Consider the following 27283-nt stretch of genomic DNA (forward strand, 5'->3'; position numbering starts at 1 on the left):
TGGCTTGAAACAATACACATTTATTATCTCACAAGTTTCTATGGGTCAGGAAATCAGGAGCAGCTTTAGCTGGGTGGTTCTGGCCTGGGGTCTCAGGAGGTTGCAGTCAAGATGTCAGCTGGGGCTGCAGTCAGTTGAAGGCTTCATTGGGGCTAGAGGGTCTGCTTCCAAAATGGCTCCCTCACACAGCCCCTTGCTGTGTGGACCTTCCTGTCGGGCTCCTCTAGTGTCCTCACAACATGGCAGCTGGCTTGTCCCAGAGCAAGTGATGCAAGAGCAAGCAAGGTGCAAGCCGCAATGTCTTTTATGACTTGACCTGGGAAGTCACACACCATCACGGAATATTCTGCACTATTCCACTGACCCGACAGGTCAGCCTGCTCAATGTGGAGAAAACCACATGCAAGTGTGATCACCATGAGGCAGCCTCCTTGGGGGCTGTCTTGGAAGCTGGCTATCCCAGGCAATAAGCACCTAAAAGCAGACTGGGACAGTGAACATGAGAAGACAGCATTGGTCTGAGACCTTTTAAAGGAGTATCTGGTTTCCAAATGGCTAGAGGGAAAGAACAGGAGGAAGTCTTAAATAACTCAGGTTTTGTATTTGGGCAATGGAAATAGACTAATTAGAAATGGAGGAAAGGAGAGCAGTTTGGTGGAAGGGACCAAATTTAGTTTTATTTATGTTGATTGAGAGATGCAATGGAATCTCTAAGAAAGGGGTTGGCTTCACAGAAACTTTTTCTGTAAAGGACCAGATAATAAATATTTCAGGCTTTGTGGGCCTCATTTGGTCTCCCTTGCATACTCTTCTGAGTGTAGGGGTTTTACTTACAACCCTTGAAAAATGCAAAAACCATTCTTAGCTCACAGGCTGTAGTTTGCTGACCCTGCCCTAAGCAAACTGTCCTATAACAGCCAAAAACACAAGCATAGATTAATTTCTATATTTCTATAAAGATCATTAATTTCTCACTACTTGCCTCTTTTACTGTTGACAGTTAACTCTTACTAGTGATTATAAAAGTTAAAAAAAAAAAAAAAATACCCTCGCTAAAAACGTATGTTCCAGGGGCCAGCCCAGTGGCGTAGTGGTTAAGTTCGCTCACTCAGCTTCGGTGGCCTGGGGTCTGCAGGTTCGGATCCCAGGTGTGGACATACACAACACTCATCAAGCCATGCTGTGGCGGCATCCCATATACAAAATAGAGGAAGATGGGCACAGATGTTAGCTCAGGGCCAATCTTCCTCAGCAAAAAGAAGATTGCCAACAGATTGTTAGCTCATGGCCAATCTCCCTCACCAAGAAAAGAAGAAAAAATAGATATATGTTTCATCAATGAAGCCCAGTGCTCCCCCCAGGGACTCTGCAGCCCAGCGATGGGCCAAGACAAGCAGGAACATCACCGTAGACTGGGTGCCACGAGGCCCGCACTGAGTTGTGTCACATCCACTCTCTGGTTTGATCCTTTGAGGTAGGTATCAGCGTCTGCATTTTACAGGTGAGGAAACTGAAGTGCAGTGGTCATGTAACTTGCCCAGGTTTACTCCTGCACACCTGTAATCCAACAGCTGGCTCACAAAGGGTGCTCTCCTTAGGCACCAAGGTCACCAGAATAACCCTGCCTTTTCTTTGGATACTGAAATCGTAAACCTACAAAGATCTGTTTTTAATATATTAGGCATTCACTAAGGCTCAGCTGTACGTAGAGATCTGCTAGGAAAGACTATTCAGGAAAAAACATGGAACTCATAGCACAGACACCTAGCAGTTAACTCCTCTATCAGAGCATGCCCACCCCTTCCTTAACAGGAGGACAGAAATGCTAGAGGCAAACAGGCACCCACTCTTGAGAAGCCAAAAAGCTACTGGTCGAATCGGACAGAGAGAGTTATAGTTGGTTCTAATGCCAAATGGGTGGAAGAGTCTTCAAAGAATGTTCAGGACCATCGCTTTTCCTACGAAAAGGGAAGCCTCTGATTCCAGAGAGCTCCTGCACTGCTTCTACGGTAACAGTATGGCATTAGCTCCCTAACCAGAAGGGAGGCACTGACACACAGACCACCAGGTGGCCTGGTGGGCTCACACAGCTCTGGAAAGCCCAGCTTCCAAGAGAATAGCTTGCCCTTGACCATCATTCCAGTAACTTCTGGTTTATCTGAAGAGTCAACGCAGTAACTAGTGCATTCAACTTTTATTCCTACCAAACTCAAGGGCCACAATAACAGGGATGTAACACTGGAAACTACAGAAAGGCAGAAGAATTCCGGACTTACTTTTATGCTTTTGGCAAAAAAAATTTTAGGCAAGCAATATGACATTATCAAAATAACTAGTTTCTCCTGGTACTCATTTCTCCTCTAAAAAACAAAACTGGTTGCTTTGGTTAAAACATAAATAAGGAAAATTGTGTCCCATTTCACGTTCAGAAACTAAAATGAAATAGGGATGCTTCATGTTACTTGCTATATACATATAATTAAAAACTCATCTCGTAAATTAAATCTAAAGTCTGTGGTCAGTGGAAGATAAAATCTGGTAAATAAATTGTGCGCATGCAGAACAGCTGTGACATCTGTAGAACACGAAGCTCCAGTATTGGCAGGTCAGCGGCAGGGCACAGGGGCAGAGGCCCGTACCCAGCACTCGCTGGAAAGGTCAGTGCTCCTCGGCCTGGTGAGCTCCCAGCCTGATGTGACGAGCCATAGCCCAGACCTGGCAGAATCCCTGCGGCTGACGGCCTGAAATCTGTAGTGTTAACAAGTTCCCAAAGCAAACCTCAGGCTCTCAGATGTTTAGAAACACTGCTCCAGCCCTCTGAAACAGCCTTCTTTCTGCGAAAGCAAAGGGAATATCCACGGTCTATGTTCACAGCAAACTTGAGGATCAAAACCCACAAGAAACTTCTATTTGAAGGTTGGCAGGTTATAGAGTGTGAGAAAGTTATTCGCTTTTTCACTGATACTTTGGTTTCTGGGGAAGGGATATCAAAGATTTAAATTAACTTCTTGTGAGCCAGCCCTGATGGCGTGGTGGTTAAAGTTCGGCACTCACTGCTTCAGCAGCCCAGTTTCACTTCCCGGTTGCGGAACCACACCACCCATCTGTCAGTTGCCATGCTGTGGCGGCAGCTCACGTAGAAGAACTAGAACAACTTACAGCTAGGCTATACAACCACGTGCGGGGGCTTTGGGAAGGGGGCAAAAAAAAAGAGGAAGATTGGCAACAGATGTTAGCTCAGGGCGAATCTTTCCCTGTGCAAAGAAAAAAAAACAAACATTAAAAAATAAAAAAATAAAAAATAAATTAACTTCTTGTTTAGTAAATAAAACCTTTCCACCAAAAAAAAAAAAAAAAAAGGTAAAGGTAAGCTATATACCAAGATGGAGCAAATTCACCCCCTTTCTGGAAGCCCCTTCCTAAATGTCTCTAGGCACGCACTGATCCCGAATGTTCCTTCTGGCAAACCAAGTGTCCAGCGAGTGTGTGCAGCCCCACAGCCCAGGGTGGGTGATGAACGCCCATCAACTTGCTGCTCAGCCTCTGTCTGCGTGTCCTGGGCACAGGGAGCCCGAAGGCTGCAGTCCGCCACTGCTTCACACTCTGGCGCAGGCTGGGGCCCCAAGACCTTCCAACTCCATGTTAAGTCGGCCAATCACCCACTCCAAGGCCTCGCGACCCTGCCGAGAGAACAGCACTGAGGAACCTCCCAGGGGGATGTGTCCACATCTAAACACGTGAGATGAAGAAGGCCTCTGTCAGGTCCCATCATGCTGATGTTCTAAAACTTCTGCCAGAGGGCACCTCAGGAAATGAGGCCACCCTCCGAGTGCTGGGGGTACCTGCTGAACATCAGTGCAATAGCAGTGTTGACAGATACTCACTATGAAACAATATTACATGATTAAAGTTGAGCTTTTGACTGTTTTCTCAAATGAGAAATCAAGGTTAAATTTCACATGGCTATTTGCACTCAGCTTTCATGATATTTTATCATACAGCATTTGCTTTTGTGCTTATGGTGAACAGTTGTACAAATAAATACTGAATCCACTTCCAGACCAAAATGAAAGTTACAAAGCCAAACTATTTTACACTAAACAAATTTTGCAAATAATCACTACCACTTTCTTACTTAATGACTGACCCCCTCAAGAAAAAAAATATATATTTATTTATAATGGAAAGCATAGGAGAATAAAAAACCCACACATGCATGTGCTTACTTTTACTCCACTTCAAGCCACCAAAAATTTGAAGTGGCCAAATAACTGACATTTACAACTGTCCTTGCCCTAAAAATGCAATCTTCCTCCAAAACTACACCAGGGACGCCTGCACACCCTACCCATTGGAGAGGATTCAAGAGAATCTACCACCTCTGAGACTCTTACCCTTGCTTCAAAAATGTGTGGTTTCCAAGATCACAAATGTCCATGTTTCCCTCTAGAACAGAACTCTCTACGTGACAATTTTTACACCATTGTTGCCTCTCTGAGGTTATACAGAGTTACCTCGACTGGAACAGAGTTACCTACAAGTGGAACAAGAGGCTGTCAGTGGAGAAAGGGTTCAGACAGTGTCTCAGGAGATAGATGCCCAGGGGCAGTCTACAGTCTGCCCCAGTGTACAGGATGCTCTGCCCGGCACCCACCGCCTTTACAAATGCAGGGCTTATCTGCAAGGAGCCCTCAAATCCTTCAGGGATTAAGACTTCAGTGCTATATGGCTAACCCACAAGAAGATACTTTTCAAGATAATGTAGAAAAAAGTAGAAAAAAGACAGACACAAGACAGTATACACAGATGATCCCATCTGTGTTTAATAAAAGAAAAAACCGCACACATACTTGCATATGCATATAACATTTCTGGAAGCCTTTGCAAAAATCTGGAGTCAACTGGCACAGGCCAATCACTCTTCCTCTAAAGGGAAGGCTTTTGTTTTAACTATAAACATGGATTGCTTTTATATATTTTTTAATTAATATTGTGATAATTTTGTAATAATTTTAATTAATTAATTGTTTAATTAATAAACGTGAACAGAAGTTTGATTTCAAGACGGTGGGAAAAAAGACCTTTTGCCCTTATCTCTGAAATGTCTACAAAACTATAAGGAAAAAAAACAGAAACACAAACTTCAGAAACCATGCAGAGTTAGCAACCTCACAGCCCACACATGAAGTTGGAAAGCAGAGGGATGAGGAGTGACATAGCGGAGAGGGGGTTGGACACGAGCCTTTTAGAGCCTGGGAAATGGCCAGAGAGAGGACACGCAGGGGAGGGCAGGGGACAGGCTGAAAGGGGTAATTTCACAGCCTGGGTTCCTAGACCCCTGGGTGCACACACACACACACAGACACCAAGAGGCTGAGTCTTGTCGGGAGAAACTGAACCACTCTACAGAAAAGGTCAGTGGGGTTCAAGGGAGAAGCCACAGGACACCCTACAGTGAAGCCGAGCAGTCAGCAGCCTCGCTCTCCACCCGGAGCTCTCGCTGTGTTTCGGGTAGGTCAGTATGAAGAGACATCTGAGGAAAGACTCCAAAACGAAAGGACGCAGAGGAGACACTGACACAGAAGAAAGCTTCACTTCGCATTTATTTCTGCAGAGAGAGGAGGGAAGACACTACGTCTGTGAAGCAAGAACAAGATGCTATAATGAACAGGACAGATTTAGAAATTAAAAATACAATTTGCCAAAATAAAAATTAGTGAAATGGTTGGAAGACAAAGTCCAGGAAATCTCCCAGAAGGGAGGACAAGGAGGAGAGAAAACATAAGAAAATTACAAGATCAATCCAGGAAGCTTAACATATTACTAAGAGGACTTCCAGAAAAAGAGAAGAGAGAGAATGGTGGGGAAATGATCAAAGAAAGCATTACCAGAACCACAGGGACCACCAAGATCCCAACATATGGTTTTTTTTGGATGTCTTGCTAACCTGACCTCAGCTTTATGTGTGTATACATGCATGTATTTATTTATAGTTTCTTCTTTTTCACTGAGGTGAAATTCACGTAACATAAGTTAACCATTTTAAAGTATACAATTCCACTGTATTTAGTACATCCACAATGTTGTGCGACCACCACCTCTATCTAGTTCCAAAACATTTTCATCACCCCAAAAGGAAATCCCACACCCATTAAGCAAAGTCTCCCCCATTTGCCCCTCCCCCCACCCCTTGGCAACAACCCATCTGCTTTCTGTCTGTATGGATTTACCCATTATAGGTATTGCATATAAATGGAATCATACAGTATGTGGTCTTTTGTGTCTGGCTTCTTTTACTTAGCATAATGTTTTAGAGATTCAGCCACGTTATAGTATGTATCAGTATTTCATTCCTTTTGATAGCTGAAGGATATTCCAGTGTATGGATATACTACATCTGTTTGTCCGTTCATCAGTTGAAGGACATTTGAGTTGATTCCACCTTGTGGCTATTGTGAATAGTGCTGCTATGAACATTCATGTACAAGTATTTGAGTACTCGTTTTCAATACTTTTGGGTATATACCTAGGGGTGGAGTGACTATACCATTTTACATTACCACCAGCACGAATGAAGGTTCCAATTTCTCCACATCTTTGCCAATGCTTGTTATTTTCCATAATCTTCTTTGGAGAAATGTCCATTCAGATCCTTTGCCCATTTTTAAATTAGGTTCTCTTTGTGTTGTTGCATTAAGAGTTCTTTATATATGCTGGATAATAGACCCTTATCAGATATACGATTTGCAATTTTTCTCCCATTCTGTAGGTTGTCTTTTCACTGTCTTGATAATGTCCTTTGATGCACAAAAGTTTTGAAGTCAAATTTATCTATTTTTCCTTTTGTTGTCATATCTAAGAATCCATTGCCAAATTCAAGGTCATGAATATTTACCCCTATCTTTTCTTCTAAGAATTTTGGGTTTTTTTTTTTTTTAGATTTTATTTATTTTTTTCCCCCCAAAGCCCCAGTAGATAGTTGTATGTCATAGCTGCACATCCTTCTAGCTGCTGTATGTGGGACGCGGCCTCAGCATGGCCGGAGAAGCGGTGCGTCGGTGCGCACCTGGGATCCGAACCCAGGCCACCAGCAGCGGAGCGCGCACACTTAACCTCTAAGCCACGGGGCCGGCCCCAGGTTTTGGTCTTATATTTAGGTCTTTGATCCATTTTGACTTAGTTTTTGTATATAGTGTGAGGTAATAGTCCAACTTCATTCTCTTATATGTAGATATTCAGTTGTCCCAGCACCATTTGTTGAAGACACTGTTCTTTCCCCATTAAATTGTTTTGGCACACTTGTTGAATATCAATTGACCATAGATACATGGATTTATTTCTGGACTCTCAATTCTATTCCATTGGTCTATATGTATATCTTTATGCCAGTCCCATTGTTTTCATTACTATAGCTTTGTAAGAAGTTTTGAAATTGGGAAATGTGAGCCCTCCAACTTCGCTCTTCTATTTCAATATTGTTTTGGTTATTCAGGGTCCCTTGAAATCCCATATGAATTTGAGTATTGGCTTTTCCATTTCCAAAAAAAACTGTAGGAATTTTGATAGGGATTGCATTGATCCTGTAGAACGTTTTGGGTAGTACTGCCATCTTAACAATATTAAGTCTTTGAATCTATGAACAAGAGATGTCTTTCCATTTATTTGTCTTCTTTAATTTTGTTCAGCAGTGTTTTATAATCTTTAGTGTACAAGTCCTTCACCTTCTTGTTTTAATTTATTTCCATGTATTTTATTCTTTTGGATGCAAATGTAAATTGGATAGGTTTCTTAATCTTCTTTTCAGATTGTTCATGGCTAGTGTAAAGAAACAAACTGATTTTTTTTGTGTTGCTCTTGTACCCTGCAATTTTGCTGAATTCCTTTATTACCTTTCTTGTGGATTCTTTGGGATTTTCTACATATAGGATCATGTCATCTGTGAATATAGTTTTACTTCTTCCTTTCCAGTCTAGATGCCTAATATTTTGTTTTCTTATCTAATTGCTCTGGCTAGAACTTCTAGTACTATGTTGAATAGCAGTGGTGTCTTGTTGTTGATCTTAGGGAGAAAGATTTCAGTCTTTCACCATTGAGTAGGATGTTAGCTGTGGGTTTTTCACAAATGTCCTTTATTATGTGGAGGAAGTTCCCTTCTATTCCTATTCCTATAATATTCCTAGAATTCCTATTTCTATTCCCAGAATAGTGTTTTTATCATGAAAAGGTATTAAGTTTTGTCAAATGCTTTTTCTGCGTCAACTGGGATGATCATGCGGGGTTTTTCCCCTTGGTTGTATTACTGAGGTATATAACATTGATTGATTTTTGTATGTTGAATCACCCTTGCATTCCTGGGATAAATCCCACTTGGTCATGGTGTATATCCTTGTAACATACACCATGTAATATACACCAAGCTGTTGGATTCAGCTTGCTAGTATTTTGTTGAGGGTGTTTGTATCAATAGTCATAAGGGATATTGGCCTGTAGTTTTATTTTCTGGGAGTGCCTTTGCCTAACTTTGGTATCAGGGTAATACTGGTCTCACAGAATGAGTTAGGAAGTATTCCCTCCTCTATTTTTTGGAAGAGTTTGCAAAAGATTGGTGTTAATTCTTCTTTAATATTTGGACTTTTCTTGGTTGCAAGGTTTTTAATTACTGATTCAATCTCTTTACCTGTTACAGGTCTGTTGAGATGTTCTATTTCTTCTTTAATCAGTTTTGGTAATTTGTGTGTTTCTGGGAATTTGTCCATCTCACCTAGTTATCTAATTTGTTGGTGTATAATTGTTCATAGTATCTCTTATATCCTTTTATTTCTATAAGGTCTGTAGTGATGCAGTTTCATTTCTGATTTTTTTTTATTTTGAATCCTCTTTTTTCCTGGTCAAACTAAAGGTTTGCCAATTTCATTGAGATTTTCAATGAAACAACTTTTAGCTTCGATAATTCTATTGTTTTTCTGTTCTTTATTTTATCCTCCCTAATCTTTATCATTTCTTTCCTTCTGCAATCTATGGGTTTAGTTTGTTATTCTTTTACTAGGTCCTTAAATCCGGTAAATGATTTGACATCTTTCCTCTTTTTTAATGTAGGCATTTGTAATTATGAATTTCCCTCTGGGCACTGCTCTCACTGCATCTCATAAGTTTTCATGTGTTGTTTTCATTTTTATTCACCTGAAAATATCCTATAATTTCACTTGTAATTTCTTCGACTTACTGGTTTTTAGAAGTATGGTTTTTAAATTCCACATATTTGTGAAATTTCAAGTTTTCCTTATGCTACTGATTTCTAATTTCATTTCATTGTAATCACGAAAAGATACTTTGTATGATTTCAATCTTCTTAAATTTATTGAGACTTGTTTTTTGGCCTAACATATGGTCTATCCTGGAGAATATTCCATGTGCTCTTGAGAAAAATGTATATTCTGCTATTATTAGGTGAAGTGCTCTATACATGTCTGTTAGGTGAAGTTAGTTTATAGTGTTGTTAAAGTCCTCCATTTCCTTACTGATGTTCTGTCTAGATGTTCTATCCATTATTGAAGTCTCCAACTATTACTGTAGAATTGTTGTTTTTCCCTTCAGTTCTGCTAATGTTTGTTTCATATATTTTGGGGTTCTGTAGTTTGGTATGTATATGGTTATAACTTTTATCTTCTTGATGAATTGACCCTCTTGTCAATATATAATGTCCTTTTTTGTCTCTTGTAACAATTTTTGTTAAAGTCTACTTTTTTCTTATATAAGTATGGCCATCCCAGCTCTCTTTTGCACTATCTGCATGGCATATCTTTTTCTATCCTTTCACATTCAACCTATTTGTGTCTTTGGATATAAAGTGAGTGTTTTCTACGCAACATATATAGTAGGATCATGTTTTTTCATCCATTCTGCCAATCTCTGTCTTTTAATTGATGAATTTTACCTCTTTACCTTTAAAGTAATTACTGCTAAAGAAGCACTAACTTCTTATATTTTGCTATTTGTTTTCTATAAATTTCATAACTTTTTGTTCTTGAATTCTTTCCACACTGCCTTCTGTTGTGTTTGATTGATTTTTTTTTCTAGTATACCCTTTTGATTCCCCCTTTGTTTTTTTTTTCTTTATTTATTTTTAGTTGTTTTCTTACTGGTTACCCTGGTGATTATAATTAACATCTTAAATTCATAAAAGCTTAGTTTGAATTGACACCAATTTAGCTTCAATAGTATGTTAGTCAGGGTTCTCCAGAGAAACAGAACCAACAGAATATGTGTGTGTGTGTGTGTGTGTATGTGTGTATACATAGAGAGTGAGTGATTTATTTTAAGGAATTGGCTCACATGATTCTGGAGGCCGGCAAGTCCAAAATCTGCAGGGTAGATTAATTAAGATTCATTATGTGCTCCCCTAGTTGGTTTAAGTGTTTGATTAGAATCCAGAGTTCTACAAAAGTTGATTCTGCCATTTTTTGCTATATTATTGATTGTTTCAGTGGAGGGACTGATTCTTGGAGTGCCCACCTGTGCCATTTTCCATGATTCACTATGTATACACTTTTTTAACTTTTAACTTTGAAATTATTATAGATTCACAGGAAGTTACAAAGATAGTACAGGAATGTCTTGTGTACCCTTCACTCACTTCTCCTCAATAACATCTTACATAATTATAGTACAATATCAAAACCAGGAATTTAACACACACAATGCAGCACAGTAAATTTTAAAAGATCTCTTCAAACAAGGCTTAGCCATATGAAATTTCACAACATCAGGGATAAAGAGATTCTAAAAGCTTTCAGAGAGAAAAAAGCTACATACAGAGGATCAAGAATCAGAGTGGAAAATAATGGAGCAATGCCTTCAAAATTCTGAGTGAAAATATTTTTTGTCTAGAATTATATGTCCAGCCAAGCTAGGAATGAAGCGCAAGAATAGAAGAGACATTTTCAGATGTGCCAAGTCTTAGAAGCTACTACAAGATGTACTTCCCTATCCTGTGGTAGGAAAGAGAAAGAGGAAGGCAGGGAACCCAGGAGACAAGGGGTCCAGGAGAGGAGAAGGGCCGAGGATGTGCCCAGGAAAGATGACAGCCACACAGCTGCTCAGCCAGACGAGAGCGAGTCCTGGCTTCCAGGAAGGATGGTGCCAGGGAAACTAGAAAGGGGTGTGCTACCAGAAAGTTTTGACCTCTAGACAATGATGTTACAAGGTACCGTAGAGAATCGGTGAAGAGTGTGGAAAGACTCAGCCAGAGACTTTTAAAAAATAAAATTAAATTGATGAAAAGAATAAGATAATTATTACCTTCAAGGGAAAAAAACAGTTATATGAGAAAGAAAATGTAATTACTGTATATTGTTTCAATGGGTAATAAACATAGTTATGTATTTGCAAACTTATGGAAACTCTGAACGTGCTTTTAACCATAAATTAAAATATAGTTATATTGGGGAATTGGGGGAGGGAAAAAAGATGTAAGAGAGAGAAAATAATAATCTACCACAACAGGAAGTCAGCAGATAACGTCTAAAACTGTTAAATCAAGAAATAGCAGAATATCCTTATTTATTTAGAAACCTAGCAGTAAGCCAGAAACTGCCAAAAGACTTGAGGCCCCTCAGAAGGGCAAAAGCATGCTTTGCAGGAGTGAGAGGGATTTTTTTTTTTTTTGCCATAAATCTTTTAACTCTATTTTACCTTAAAGCTATGTGCATAAAATATTCCGTAAATATATAAATGAATTTAATTCCATTTTAGATTACAAGTATTCCTATCAAACAAAAAGCAATATCTGAAAAACATTAGAATACAGTTCTACCCATCCTTTATGGAGGAGGCCTTCTCTAAAGTTTTTATAATTTGAAACATACTGAACGAGATTTTACATTTTACTTTTGAAAATGGGAAAGTTAAAACTCCCAATTGGAAGTACCTCAGAGCTAACAGGAAGGCTTAAACTCATGTGCCACCTCCTAACACTGGCTCTGTGTGAATAAGCCCCCTGCGGACACGTCTGAATGGGGAGAAGTGACACAGGCCTTCAGCCCTCGGGGTCGCTGGTCTTAGACCCGCAGGACATAGGAGCCGCAGCCTGAGGGCAGAGGGCTTTACTCCAGACCATTCTAACTGTCTCTGACTGGAGAGCTCACTGTACTGTCAACCACATGTGTCACCAGAGGGGTGGACGCCTGTACTCTTCAACCTCAACCATATTAACGTCCCATTAATTGGATTTCTAGCCGCAACCAGGAAATCTGCCCAATTTGGCGTGTGTGCAGATCTGCACAAAGTGATGAGGGGAAGAGAAGGACACACGGCGACAGCACCTGAGGTGACAGATGGTAGCCAGATGTGGGTGAAGAGACTGGCAGTGAAGACTGTTGAGTAAGGGGCACATGCGGGCAATGGGGGGGTGGGAGTGGGGAGTCATCTGAAAAGAGAAAAGCTGTTTAGTAAGATCCCAAGAGTTGGCAGGAAAGAGCTGGGAGCTGCGGCTAGTGGGGCAATAGACAAAGCACAAGAACAGCCCGAGGAAACACTGGCATGGGCCAGGGCCAGGGGGTTGCTGGGTTGCGGGCAGGGCCACTTCCCACCCCCTGGCTCAGCGGTCAGGGGACAGGCAGGGCTTTGCAGCCCTTGTCCTCCTCGTACCACCGAGTCTCTCTCAGCAACAGACGAGAACTCTGCCTTGGCCAGGCCTCCTGTCCTGTGAGGTCACGACGGAGGAGCCTGGCAGAGGCTGTGACTGGGCAGGAGGAAGATTCCAGCAGATTCCACACCTCTCCCAGACTGGGCCAGTAAACCATACTCAGGACGCGATTCTTCCTTCCTTCCTTTCTCTGCTTTCTTTCTTTCGTTCATTCATTTGTTTTCTTTCTTTCTTTCTTCTTTGATTTTTTGGGTGAGGCATCTGATTAAAGATTGAGGCAGTTTAGCTCTACTTTACGAGGAAACAAAATGTGACAGAGTCCTCAACTCAAAATGACAGCATCACACACACCACACTGCCCCCACACACTATGCTCTCTACCTGTGGTCACCTTAGTGGTGCATCCATGGAAGACGAGAGACCCAGTGGCAGATCATGACCTTGGGTTCAAGGTGAAGGTCTCTGGCAAACCTAAGGTTCAGTGACTTAAGCAAAACCAGCAAGAAGTCTTAAAGAAGCCTGAACCACCTGGCTCTCATTTGCTGACTGAGGCACCGAGTTTGTACACACATGCTGCAGACAGACAGACAGACCGGGGAAAGCAGGGCCCGGAGCAGTACAGCGTGGAAAGTTAACAGGGTGAGGAATTTCAAGGCAGGAGTACAAGGTTTCCCTAAACACGGGAAGCAGGAAACTCTGCCTTTCCTACGAGGAATGAAGACGACTGCTGACCAATTAAGTGTCAAGTCCGTTTCTGACAGTCCAGCCACTGGTGGCCCAGGAAACCCAAGGAATGTTTGAGAAGCTCAAGATGACGCTAGAAATGGCTTTCACCACTAAAAGAAAACGGCCATTGGCAGTTGCGTGGCTGGCCCGCAGGAGGCAAGGAGGCAAGCTGACCTCCTCGCTGCAGTGTGGGCGCAAGGGCACAGAGCGTTCTTTATAAGAACGTGCAAATATTCAAATCCTACCCAAAATGAAAAAGTCCTCCCATCAGATCAGCCTTTAACACTGTCTGGACCACCTAATGAAAGCCTCCTTCCTAATGATGCACAAGTTATAGGAAATGTTCAGGCAGCCAAGCGCTGAGAACAGCTGGCAGGAGAAGCTGAACTGCCTGCATTAGAGACCAGATAATGAATGTTCAAGTTTCCCTTGACAATAAATCCTGCCATGAAACAGGGAGATGAATTAGGACGAGGATGAACCTAGGGATTTTTTTCCACTACAGAAGATACTAAGGAGCGCAGGGCTAGAGACACAAGCGGCTGCATCTTTTAAACACCCTCCCAGCACCGCACACCATGCACACGGTTAGCAAGATACTCAATTCTCCACCAGGTTAAAGAACACTGTAGTTACCACCGTTCAGGTGCAGGTGCAGACCCCGTTAGCTCACAGCGCTCTCAGAATTCTCAATTATCCACTCAATAGCAGCCCACCCCTGGAGCAACACAGAAAGATTTCAACGTGGCATAAGAAATTCTGCCTCACTCACCGCAGACAGCAAGCTATAGCCTGTAATTTAAATAGCAGAAGGGAAATGCTGCCGTTTGAAGGGAGACACAGCAGTAACCATTCATGAACAATCTTTCACTGTAAGCAGGCGGTTTCTCAAGCTCAGAAACAAGGTGGTATATATTCTGCCTAAACTACTAGCTTGGGGTGTACCGACTCAGGCACCCCTCACCCTCACCCTCACCTCCTGAGTGCAGGACGAGGGGGAAGCGACAGCTATCCTCATAGCCTCCTCAATGAGTCGTCCCACCCAAGTCCCAGGATGACCTGCCTCTCCATCTCCATGTCCATCTCCTGTCCCCGCTCTCAGGCCACTAGCTGTCCCAGGCATCTCCCCAGCTGAGCGGGGATGCTGTCAAATGGTAACTATAGCTAGGGGAGGCAGGAGATCTCTATGAGGCCTTCAACAGAGCAATCCCTAAGAGGAAGTGATACAGAAGACTTTTATCTGGCCCCACTGAGTTTCCCTTGAGGTGGCTTTGGCCTTACCGAGTATTCCCTTCCTTCTATAATTCTTTTTCTCTGCAAACATTTAGGGTGCCTACCCTAAGCCAGACACTGGACACACAAAGGTTAGTAAGGGCTCACAGTGAGGACATGACGTGTGCAGCTCTGGGCGCCGCAGTTCCCCTACCTTCCTGAACTGAGCTAAGCTACTACCAATGTTTCCAAATCTGGATTTTTCTAAAAAATAGGGCAGATTGGTTCTTCTATTAGTGACCAGACGAAATGCAAGCCCTCAGTGGTTTTCCACTAAGCTGTGACTTAGGTATGATAGGGAGGGAAGTACAGCTCAGGCAGCATCCCAGCTGAGAAAGATCAGCCCTGAGCTAACATCCATGCCAATCCTCCTCTTTTTGCTGAGGAAGACTGGCCATGAGCTAACATCCGTGCCCATCTTCCTCCACTTTATGTGGGATGCCGCCACAGCATGGCCTGACAAGCAGTGCATCAGTGCGCGCCCAGGATCCGGACCCCAGGCTGCCAGCAGCGGAGCGCACGCACTTAACCGCTATGCCACGGGGCCGGCCCCAAGAATCACTTCTGACCAAAAAAAAAAACGGAGAGAAAGGAGGAGGAGAGGAGAGCTGAGGGGAAGACGTGGGCCTGTAAGGTAAGCTAAGGTAAAATGCAAAGGCCCTGCGCTGGCGACTAACATTACCTTGAACTTGTATAACATCATCCTTCCACACACCCAAGCTCTTTCCATCACCTCTTCTGGAGAGGAAGGCAAGCTGGACTCCGTGAACAGTCTCTGCCTCACTAAGGCTGAGCTCTCTCCCCAGGAACGCCGGGGAGGACAGCCTCCTGGGATCCATCCCTTCTCCTCTCACCTCCACAAAGCTCACTCTCAGAGCCTGTCAGAGGGAGATGCAAAGATGGCAGCTGACTCCAGGGAAACTCCACAGATGGAGAGGTTTGGCCAAAGCCACTTAACATCTATTAAATATCAAACTACTAAAAATCCCGAATATCCTGCCTGACAACGTCAACGCATTGTCTTTTTGAAGTGTGGGATTTGTTTATTAACTGAGCCTACCCCATTTTGGCTCTCTGAAGTGGTAGTTGCCTTGGCTGGGTTTATGTTCCATGTTCACCCCGCGCTTTCCCCTCAGACCTGGGCCAGCCTTCCCTGCTGCCGCTTTTGAATGTAACTGTGGATCATGCTGTGGCATTAGGAGCTCAGCTAGAGACGGAGGGCCCCAGCACTCATAGGACTTAGGGGACTATGCATTTAACCCACTCAAGCTACCACTTAACAGCTAGAACACACAAGGCCCAGGACTGAGATGCATACCTTCTTTGCATTGGATGATATTGTGTTGGCCATTAAACTTTCCAGATAGCTGCCGAGGCTGATCCCCTTCACGGTGATGATGGCTTCTTGTTTGAGCACGGTCCTACAGAAGAGCAAGAAGCAAAGGGGTGAGTAGTCCTGAGAGAAGGGAGGTTCCACCCCGCCCTAACCTTGGAGTTCAACATGCCCATGCCAGGACACCACCACTTACATGGCAGGGTTCTCCGGATGGGGTGTGTACACCAACCTCTCGTTCACCGATACAAAGTTTGTGAGTGTGATCTTAAAAGAAGAAACAATGGCTTTAGGTTCTGCTTCTCTTGCATTTCTTCCCAAACCATCTGCCCAGACTCTTCCAGCCCCAAATCAGCACTTACTGGAGCCTGAACAGAAGAAACATTTAGGCCCAGGACACACTACCACATTAAGTCCCAAGGAAACTGTGTCCTGGCTGCTCCTTCTGGCGACTGTCACTGCCCTCTCTCCAAACCCCACCCAAACCTGAGCCAGGCCTGGCCTTCAAGGTACTTTCAAACTGCCAAACCATAAGCAGTTATAGAAAAGGACAATATCCCTGGGTTAGCTTCCAGGTAAACGAGCAAGAAGCTTCCCACCCGCTGGTGCAAACCCTGGCTTTGGGACACTATGTTGTTGGGTTTCACAGGGCAGAACTCTGAATCTATACAGACCGTGAGAGCAAGGTTGTGTAGATCTTGTCTCCTCCAGTGCTCCTTCCTACAAACCAACTCGCCTCTCATGGACATTCTTAGTATTTTTCATTAAAACCTATTTAAAAACTGGAGCTCTAGAACAGCACTACCCGAAAGAATTTTCTGTGATAACAGAAATGTCCTATATCTGTGCCACCTATTACGGAAGCTACTAAACACGTGAGACTAAATGAACTTGAAACGTGGCTAGTGTGACTGAGGAACTGAATTTTTTATTTTATTTAATCCTAACTCATTTAAATTGAAATAGCCACACGTGGCTGCCACAATGGACAATGGAGCTCTAGAATTTTATCATTGTTTAACACAATTTACCCTCTTAACAAAGAGCAATTCCAATATAGACTATTTTTTAGAGTTTAAGTAGTCAAAAGCAATATAACCTTCCAGCAATGATAAACTTAAAGCACTTATTTTTTCTCACGCAATAATCACTCACTGAACTCCTCCCCCAGCCTCACTGTTCCAGCAAAGTGGTTGGCTGGGAAATCCTTTCCTCCGATTGAGCACAGAGTTATCAAAAGAGTCTCATTAGTTACAGTTATTACAAACGCATGGAAATACTTAACAACATTAACAATTAAACTCTGATTAGCTATTATCATTTTATGTGCACTATGTTTATGCCAGACACTGTATTTTATAAACCCTATTTCCCTTCATTAATCCTCAAAACAATACTATGAGGTTTGCTCTTTCTTTTTTTAGACATGGAATGTAATACTCAGAAAAGGTTAATAACTAACATACACAACGTCATCCAGCCATTGGGTGATAGTTGCAGGATACAGGCACCGTCTGTCCTACTCCAAACCCCATGCCCTTCCCACTAGCCCTCACTGGAGCATGAACCGTCCCTCTTTACTGACAACTAAGCTTTTTTGAAGAATGAAGTGGAATTTTCTAAGTAAAGAAGAAGAGGGAACAGAATACATAAATTGTCAGGAATGGCCAATGGGAGGTCCCCTGCCAGATTCCCTGTAACTTTATGCAGAAGCGTTGCCTGGGACGAGGGAATGGGGCCATCGGCAAAGGTCCCAGATGGTACACCAAGCACTGCAGCAGTTCAGAACCTAATCTTCCAGCACACTATGACACGGTCTGCAGAGTGAGATTTTATCAAATAAACCATGTTCCTAGCCCATGCATTTTCCCCAATATGTTCTTTGAATTTGCATTAGGCCATTGTAAATTTTTTTAATTGAGAGAAATGAGAGAGGAGTGAAGGAGAAACGTCACTTTTAAAATTATTTTTAGGGCCGGCCCCGTGGCTTAGCGGTTAAGTGCACACGCTCCGCTGCTGGTGGCCCAGGTTCGTGTCCCGGGCGCGCACCGACGCACCGCTTCTCCGGCCATGCTGAGGCCGCGTCCCACATACAGCAACTAGAAGGATGTGCAGCTATGACATACAACTATCTACTGGGGCTTTGGGGGAAAAAAAATAAATAAATAAAATTAAAAATAAATAAATAAAATTATTTTTAAAAATCATCTTGGCTGTTGGAAGTCAGGAGAGCAGTTATCCTGGGAGAGGGGTACTGAAAAGGAGCACAAGGGGGGCTTCTGAGGGCTGGTCACATTCTGTCTCCTGATCTGCATCATTATTCAGCATTTTTCTATAAATTTATTATACTGGAATAAAAAGATAAATAAAATACTACTAAATGAATTCAGGCTTTCTATTAAAAAGAGAAGATCACTTAGACCAAAGGTGGTCTGGAAATAAAATTAAATGAAGACATTACGCACCATCACCAAGAAATACCAAGGATCTTTCTCATCTTAGGCCATTGCTTACATTGGTGGAACAAAGTTCCATTTTCTTTTCCACTGGATCCACAACAGAATGTTCTTTGATGTATGTCAAAGTCCTACTGGTTCCCAAAATCTAAAAAACAAAGCAAAACTAGCATAGTGACGTGTTAAAAATTTCATTTTGTATCATGGAACATAAAATGCCATTTCATTTACTAATTAATTCACTTATCTAGTCAACAACTGATACAACTGGGGATGCCGCAATGTACAGCCCTGTACAGCTCTTTCAGGGGGCTCCTGTTCCAGCAGGCGGGACAGACATCAAACAAACGAATGAATGCAAAGCGAGCCGAGTGTATGGCAGTAATAAATGCTTAGACAAAAAATAAAACAGCAGGGCAACAGTCACGGGCTCACCGCTTTCACGAGGCCAGGCAGCCCCCACTCGGTGCTGAGGAGGCGGTGGCTGTGAAGCCGGCCGCGGCCATCCACACTGCGCTCCAGCACATCGACTCCCACAACACCAGGGTTCATCGGATTCGGGTACTTCCTCATAGCAGCCTTGATGACCGTGTCCCATGGGTGGCTGGCGGGAAAAATACAATCAGCCAGCATAAGCAGGCAATGCCTACGATTTGCAAAATGTGCCAGAGTGGCCCAGGGGAGCCAGAGACGCTGCGTCCCAGAGTGAAATGAAAATCAATGTTCACGCTGTTATTGAAAGGTTTTTCTTTAGGTCTCCAGAGCAAAATCCTGGATCCTGTGATCCTTCTGGGCTGACCAGAGGCAATGAGAAGACTCTGCTGGCAGGCCTCACAGCAGGGTTTGGGGCACAGACGAGGACTCAAGTCCCCGGCCAGCCATGCCCAGACACATCTGCATTCCTGGCCCAGGCACCTCTGCTCAGAGGCCTCCTCCCCAGGCCTCAGCTGAGGCACCTTCTGCCCCTCTGGCTCAGCACTTTTCCTGTCCTAGCACTTCCTCCTCGGTCCCCACCCTCCCTCCAGTCCATAAAGAGGAAGAACGCTTTTGTTTGGGGCTCTGGCGGTGAGACAGTTCTCCCCATACCCTGCTGGTCCCCTGCCCTCCCTGTGCTGTTCCATGGGGAGGAGGGAACCCTGGGGGTCAGCGCCTATTTTTGCCTCGGGCCAGCACTGTTGCAGTGAATAAGGCTTGGCTGTGACTTCCAGTTGGGCTCCTTGTCCTAACTGATCACCTCGACACCTGGCAGCTCGACACTATTAAAACAGAAGAACATATCTGCCTTATACACATCCGCCTTATACACATCCAGAACAGGCTACTGTTCTCAGGTACTGATGTTCTATCGAGAAGCAACTACTTTGTTCCAACTTCTAAGTGGTATGTGACTTGAAGTGATCACATATTTTTTCTGACTGTAAAAAATGTGTTCAAATTTTTGAAAAATAAAGAAAAGTATGAAGAAAATTAAAAGCATCCACAATTCCACTATCCAAAGGTAACCAGAGTCTGTGTGGGAGTCTCCGAGGGTGCCCCCATCTCCCAAGGTCTCTCCTGCAGGAGGCCACGGCTCCTTCTTTGGCCTTGAGCCCTTGAGGTGAGGGTGAGGGGCTGGAGGCCTTTGTCCCTGTTTTGTTTCCTGCCATCAGAGAGGAGAGGTCCCAAGCCAGGTATACAGCTGCCCTGTTGCTTTCCAGAGCTCTGTGCTTGTTTAGGCTCAAAACCCTATGGCTGTCCAGAGGGTTCAGATGCGAGTCTGGTGGGAGCCAAGTCAGAGGTGCTATAGTGGTGTATTCAGGATGGACCTTCCCCCAGAACACTTATTGTCTTAATTCCTCCTTTCTTTAGGATGTGCACACTCCCAGGTAGCATCTGAGCCCTGTAAAGATACCTATGTTTCCACAACACCATCATTTTTCCAGATGTACCCAGACATGTTTGAACAGCATGTGCAGACACAGCCCAGACTCAAGACGTAGACACACAGATGCATGCACACGCACGCACACACTTTTTAAAAAATTAAACTGGGATCATGCTCAGTACATGGCTTATCATCTGTTTTTTGTATGTAACTGATGATGAACATTTTCCTATATCATGAAGCTACTTTCAGAAATACGATTATAAATTGCTGCTCAATAGGTCATCCTGTCGATATTTATATTTAACCAGTCCTCTATAGTAGGCTACTTAGATTGCTTCCAATTTTGCACTGTGAAATACTAGTGAACCTTTGCGTACACTAGTCATTCAATGTGTCTAATTTTTCCTTAGGGTAAATTCCTAGAAATGGAATTACTAAATCAAATATCAAAGATTATGGACATATTGAAGGTTTTTTTCCATATTTGATGTCCTTTTTTAATATAATTTCTTGACTATTAATTTACTTTATCCTCATAAAACTCTGGTCCCAGGTCAAAAAGTTAGTAGCAGGGCCCAGACTAGAACCGGGTCTCCCAGCTCCCTACCCTATGTTCTTTCCTACCCTATGTCACTTAACGACAGGGATACATTCTGAGAAATGCATCTTTAGGCGATTTCAATGTTGTGCGAACATCATAGAGTGTATTTACACAAACCTAGATGGTATAGCCTGCTACACACCCAGGCTGTATGGTACCAATCTTATGGAACCACCTTCATATATGTGGTCCATCATTGACTGAAACGTCGTTATGCGGCACATGACTGTATATTCCACGGCCTCTAAATTGTCAAGGCCTGGTCTAGAATCCCTTCTTTAACAAAGAAACGTTTTTTTAAACCATGGAATCATGTCACTAAGTTAATGCATCCACTAGCTTTAACATAAAGGGATGAAGAAGCAGAATTTTGGTTGGTCTCAATCACTGTAGGTTACAGAGAGTGAGCCCTTACTTCTCCAAAGAAGAACTGTCAGGGACATGGCTGATCCAAGATCTGGGGAAGGAAGGAGAATCTCGAGATACATGAATGCAGAAACAGTCTTAGTTATACAGGGGGGTCTTCTCAATGAAATAATCTGCGAGCTTTGTAAGTCAAGTTTCTAAGAGCTGTTCCCATAAAAATCATTACTTTAAGCAGAATAGGCTACGCCTTCTAAAATTACTTAAAACTATCTAAAAGTTGAGAAATATTTGTATTAAGCATATCTCAAACAATAATGTTTCTTTTATATAGAAACCTTGCATCTTTCTAGCTGATGACTTTAAATACAACTTGCTTAAAATACTCACATAAATAATTCCACTAGTGATAGCAGGATGACCACACAAATTAATATAGACATCAACAATGGAGGAAAAGGGTAAACATAATAATATTTCTTAAATAACAAGATTTAAGTACAGCAAGTCAGTATCACACACTTCTTGGTTAAAGAAAATAGCCGGACACTCATTTGATTAGCACAAGCTGAAAAGTCGGGGAGCATCAAGTGTCAGAGAAGATGTGGAGAACAGGGAGACATGAACTGCTGGTGGACACAGAAACCAGCAAAGTCCCCGAGAGAGCAGTTTACCGAGAGAATCCAGCAGACGCCACCGGCGTGTCAGGCAGGGTTCTCAGCTGCCTGGGTTAGGCAGGCAAGGAATTTGCTCAAGTTTATCCTCAGGAGGAGCGGTCCCCGACCACGGCTCACGGTGACCACGGTGGCATCTGAACCCGTCCCCAGGGCGGCTGGCCAGGAGCACAGTGCCGGGAGGTGAGAGGATTCACCGGGGATCCCACACTGGGAGTGGAACGGAATAACAAAGGCATCCCTCTACATACAGTGAGGGTGTCACAACGAAGAAGTGAGATGAAATTACAGTATGTCTGGGATTGGCCTAAAATAATCCGGGGGGGTGGAGGAGCAGTGGGTGGGGACACATGAAACCAGACTGCAAGACGGTGACTGTCAACCTGGGAGATGGCGCTGGGTGCTCATTATTCTAGTCTGTCCACTTTTACATATTTTTTAAACGTCCATAATAACAAGTTAAAAAAAAAAAAAAAAAGATGAAGGCAGCCACAGACAAGGCAAAGCGCTCCTGCACCTACTCAAAGTGACTCTAGGCCCAGACCAGCGGTTCTCTGGATGGGGTCCACACACACCGGGGCTCCCACGCCCTTTCAGGAGGTCCGTGAGGCCGAAACTGGTGCACAGCGCTGGGAAGACACGATGCGCCGTTTTCCCCGTGTTGACATTTACACTGATGCTGCAGAAGCTGCAGAGGGGAAAACTGCTGGCCTCGCCCCACGAATTAAGGCCAGGGGCCCAAGCCATACTCGTGGCCACTGCTCCCTGCTGTGCACGCAGGAGAACCGCCTGCCTGTGTCTCTCAAGACTATCCGTGTTGAAACTGTAAAATTACACCAGGACCCCGAGGGCTCTCCTGTTAACACTCGGAGCGAGGGCACAGCAAGCACGCCCGAGGCGCTTCTGCTGTGCCTGCAGGTGCACGGTGGGCGGGAAGCGCGGGCAGCTGTTGGGGTGGTGAGCCCACCCCCCTGCTTCTTGCCTCCACCCACCACTTCTACTTGAAACAACTGACGACAAACTTTGGTCATTCAGACTTGAGTATTTCGCAGACATTTTCTCAAAACTTTATGAAGTGACCCTATCACTTCACGGAAAACAACTGACAGTATTTGCTGCCAAAGATAGAATTTGAGCTTTCAAGTGAAAATCAGAATTTTAGAAAACTTGTATCCACTACCACGAGCCTGATGACTGCCCCATACTGTCACCTGGTGAACCCATACATTCCAAATGACCAACACAGGACATCACAAAATCATCCAGGGGTAAAAGACTCATCCAAAGTACACGACAGGCCAGTGACTCCGGTCATCACGGTTTCAGATTTTACGCGGCAACTAATTCGCGAAACTACCACTTGTTTTGTTGTAGTAGTAGCAGCAGAGAATTGCCATAATTATTTTAAAAGACTATTAAAATAAAAAAAAATAAAAAAAAAATCTTTAAAAAAAAAAAAAGACTATTAAAATATTCCTGCCTTTTCCAATTGGGTTTTATTCACATACTGTGTGAGGCTGGCTTTTCCTCATGTACTTCAACCAAAACAACAGAGTGCAAACCCTGAATGCAGCAGCAGACATCTATATCAAACTGTCTCCTATTAGGCCAGACATTATAGAAATTAGCAAAAAAAAAAAGGTAAAACAGTACCATTCTTCTTACTAATTTGGGGGGTTTTGGAAAATATAGGTTTTTAATAAAGAAATTTAATGTAATGTAACCTAATGGGTTCATTATTAATTTTAATGAATTAATATTTTTAAATTTATCAGTTTTAATTTCTAATATGGTAAATACTGGTAGATATAACCCACATAAACAAAAACTGTTTGAGGTCCCCAGTATTTTCTAAGAGTGTAAAGAGGTCCTGAGGCTGAAGACTTTGAGAACTGCTGACCTAAGTGGGCCTTTGATTAAGTGGACCAGAAATATACACAGGGGTGGTCACTGCAGTGTGATTTGTAATAAGGGGGGAAACTTAATGTCCATTCAATAAAAGAAGGGTAAATTGCAACAGAGTCATTCAATGGAATATTATACAGCTATGATATACATACATAGGTGTGTGTGTGTATAGGTAGATCTCAAAAACACACTGTTGAGAAGAAAAGGAAACTGTCAAAATATCTGTACAAGATAATGCCATTGATTTCTATTTTAAAACAGCAAACGACAGTACATATTATTTATGGATAAACACACAGACAGACATCAATGTTGCCAGACAGACCTTTGGAACATACACCAAATTCATGATCCCCAAATTCATGATCGTGTCTGCCTATGGGGGAGAAGGAGGGGAACAGCACTGGGGAGGAGAGAACAGGCACTTCAACTCTTATCTGTAATGTTCAATGTATCTTATTTTAAAAAAAGGTTGGGGCGGTGGTCTCTTCCCTGCTCCCAGCTAGAACGCAAGCCTGCCTCAGGGCATCATCTCCTCCAAACCCTACTTTCCTGAAACGGGCATCGCCTACTAGAGACCTTTCCTGGTAGCTGCTGGAATCCAAGGAGTGTCCAGCCTTGACTCTCTGCCAGAAATCTACTTGTGTTGGCTCTGTTATTGAAGATTTTGTCATAGATCTGAAACCTCAGTGAATGCTGTGAGGATGAAACTTATAAACCTGCTAATTTTTAAACACCCCTTTCTATATTTTGTATTTCAGTCCTATATTTTTCATTACTATTTAAACTATTTTAAACCCTCTCTAGGCAACACACACTAAATCAGATGGCTTTCCCAAAAGGCTCTCCGTTTCTGTAGGAGTGTTTATATTGCTCTCTGCTGTGCCTGATCTCCAGCCCCTGGGGTTTCTTTGGGATATAGATACAGAAAGAAAACTTGATAACATCAAAAGTTTTTGTGCCTAATTATTTCTTGCCTTTCAAGAGTAAATTTAACTTCCAATCAAATATTCACCTGACAGTACAACCAAACATATAAAAAGAAAACAAGTACTATATAGAAAGAAAAAGAAAGGTCTAGAATCCTCAAAGGAAAAAACAAAACAAAACAAAACAGGGATTTCACTGGACTAAGCAAGGGGAAAACTCCACAGCAAGCCCAGCCAGAAAGCCAGGCTTCCAATTTTGTACTCTCCTATGATGCTAGGCCACCACACAGTATTATGTCCTTCTCGACCTGTTGGCCACAGGGGCCTACTGGACATTAACCTCAGCCAGCTGCATTCCACATTTGTTAATTTTCATTATGGCCCTTTGCTTTTAAGTTCAAAAATCAATGACAAGGGATCAGCCCAGTCCACAGCAGCTTAGGGGTTGACTGAATTCCTCTGGCAGATAGTGCCCTCATTCTGGAAGGGCATCTGGTCTGCACGAGATTCCTCAGCCCCTCACTGACCACCTACTGTGTGCCAGGGGTATAAAATGAGTGAGGTAAGGAATCAAGTACTGATACAGGCTATCACATGGGCGAACCTCAAAAAACTATGCTAAGTGAAAGAAGCCAGACACCAAAGACCACATATTGTATGATTACATTTATATGAAATGTCCAGAAAAGGCAAATCTATAGAAAGAGAAGATCAGCAGCTGCCTGGGACTGGGGCTGGGAGTGGAGAGTGACTGTAAAGGGGCATGACTGGTCTTTGTAAGCTGATGGAAATGTTCTAAAATTGGACTAGGTGATGGTTGTACAATTCTGTAAATTTATTAAAAATCTTTGAATTGTACACTTTAAATGGGTGGATTTTATCAATAGTGACTTTTCACAGCTGACAATTCACTTCTGCTTGTCAACCAGCATTTCACGAACCTCTACAGCAGTCCTCCTCAACTGTTCCGCGAGAAAACTGAGCCCCACTGCCTGGGCATCTATGGTATACAATGACTTAACTTCCCCCCTCTGCATCTAGATGGTGCCAGTCACACCCCATCCTTGGGAGAATTGAGAAAAGAATCCCTGGAGTCATTCTTTCTGGGGCTTTCACTGGGTCTCTCAAGGAACCCCAGCTGAGAAAGCCTGCAGGCTGTACAAAAAATCAATACTAAAGTTGGATCCCATCGAGTTTAAAGATTTCATTCAAAATAATTTCAGAAGTTTTCAACTACTTGATAAAATTTTTATTTTCATTTTACATTATAAAGGCCAAAGAATGACAATTCTATTTCATGCAGTACTGTTGTTTTTTTCCAAAAATGAAATGCTTCTCTAAGTAGGGTCAGGGAATTTAAAAATCTTTGTTCCTTTAAAAAATATTAAAGAATGATTTCAGAATGTCACAGATCAGCGACTTAAGATGAAGATACCACTTATGTCACGAGGGTACTTTCAAAGAGTTCGCAGTTCTCCATGCAGACTTGAAGGCCTTCCATGCCCACAATGCATTCAGGCGAAAGCCCCCCAAATGCCTTCTCTACACTTGGCTTCCTCCTGAGCTCATGGGCCGCTGTGCACCCTTCATTCATAAAACACACTACATGTTTGGGATCAGCTGCCCCGCATACTCTCAGCAAAAGACCCGGCCAGCTCTTTAGGCCTCTGCTCTCCCTAGCACCCCTCGCCCCCTGACCCAAAAGAGAGCAGTATGTAGGCGAGATTAGGCCTGCTCCTGGGTGGGCTGAGGAGTGCGCATTGTCACTCTGCCGGGTCCCCTCCCCACCGCGTCCACCCCGGCCTCCAAGCACACCAGGGGCGTCACGCCGCGGAAGGCGCTCTCCTGCCCGCGCCGTCCGGCCCCACGCGGCTAGCTGCCAACCATCCCGCAGCTCGGCCCTCCCCCGGCCCCAAAGGCCGACCCCCGCCCTGCCGCCGCCCCGCTTCAGCAATCCCACCCCGGCGGCGTCTCCGTCAAACAGCTCTGCGCGGCTCCGCGGTCTCTCTACCTAACGACGCCCTAGAAGGGACAGGGGGCCTGCCCCTCTTTTTAGGATGCCGAGGCTGCGGTCTGGGATAGGCCAGCGCCAGGCTGCGCGGGCTCTGCGAGGGCCGGGTCTGGGGTCCGGCCTTTCCCAGGCGGCCCCCGGCGGCTCGAGGACAGGAGCTGGCGCCGGTCCGGACCCCACAGCGGCCCGCAGCCCGGCCTCACCCGAACACGTGCTCCGAGCTCCAGATCTTCATCGCCGCCGGGCACAGGGCGCGGGCTCCACGATCCCGGCTCACTCCGCTCCGGCTGCTCCTCCCCGGCGCGGCGGGGGCGGGGCGCTCGCAGGCACCGCCCGCCGTCCCGTCACGTGACCTGGCTGGCTGCGGCGGCTAAAAATAGGGATGCGGGAGAGTGTGGGAGGTCAGGACGTCTGCGCTGGGGCAGGCAGGTGCGCGGCCCGCATATGCTGCAACCACGGCGGGTGGCGGGCAGCGCTTACTCTTGTCGTTGGGGTTGTCC

The 27283-nt window shown here is 43.9% G+C and overlaps 1 protein-coding gene across 12 annotated transcripts; it reads right to left on the minus strand.

The window, feature by feature from the left end:
• On the minus strand, positions 1–27074 carry PRELID3A (PRELI domain containing 3A). Of its 12 annotated transcripts, none has more exons than XM_087438952.1 (7): positions 26987–27074; positions 18866–19034; positions 18489–18578; positions 16171–16241; positions 15960–16062; positions 15324–15519; positions 460–485 (listed from the first exon to the last, which is right to left on the minus strand). In XM_087438952.1, the coding sequence occupies exons 1-7, from the start codon at positions 27016–27018 to the stop codon at positions 475–477; spliced, it is 672 nt and encodes a 223-aa protein (XP_087295078.1). In that variant the 5' UTR covers positions 27019–27074; the 3' UTR covers positions 460–474. The 12 variants fall into 12 exon arrangements, 11 of the variants coding, with proteins under 11 accessions (XP_087295075.1, XP_087295076.1, XP_087295083.1 ...); XM_087438951.1 differs by lacking the exon at positions 460–485 and adding an exon at positions 2180–2834; XR_015554249.1 differs by lacking the exons at positions 460–485; positions 15324–15519 and adding exons at positions 3664–3680; positions 4395–4534.
• Positions 27075–27283: the final 209 nt, after the last annotated feature.

Source organism: Ceratotherium simum, chromosome 14 (genome assembly GCF_057802395.1).
Source record: "Ceratotherium simum simum isolate JZ-2026a chromosome 14, ASM5780239v1, whole genome shotgun sequence".
Lineage (NCBI taxonomy): Eukaryota > Metazoa > Chordata > Mammalia > Perissodactyla > Rhinocerotidae > Ceratotherium > Ceratotherium simum.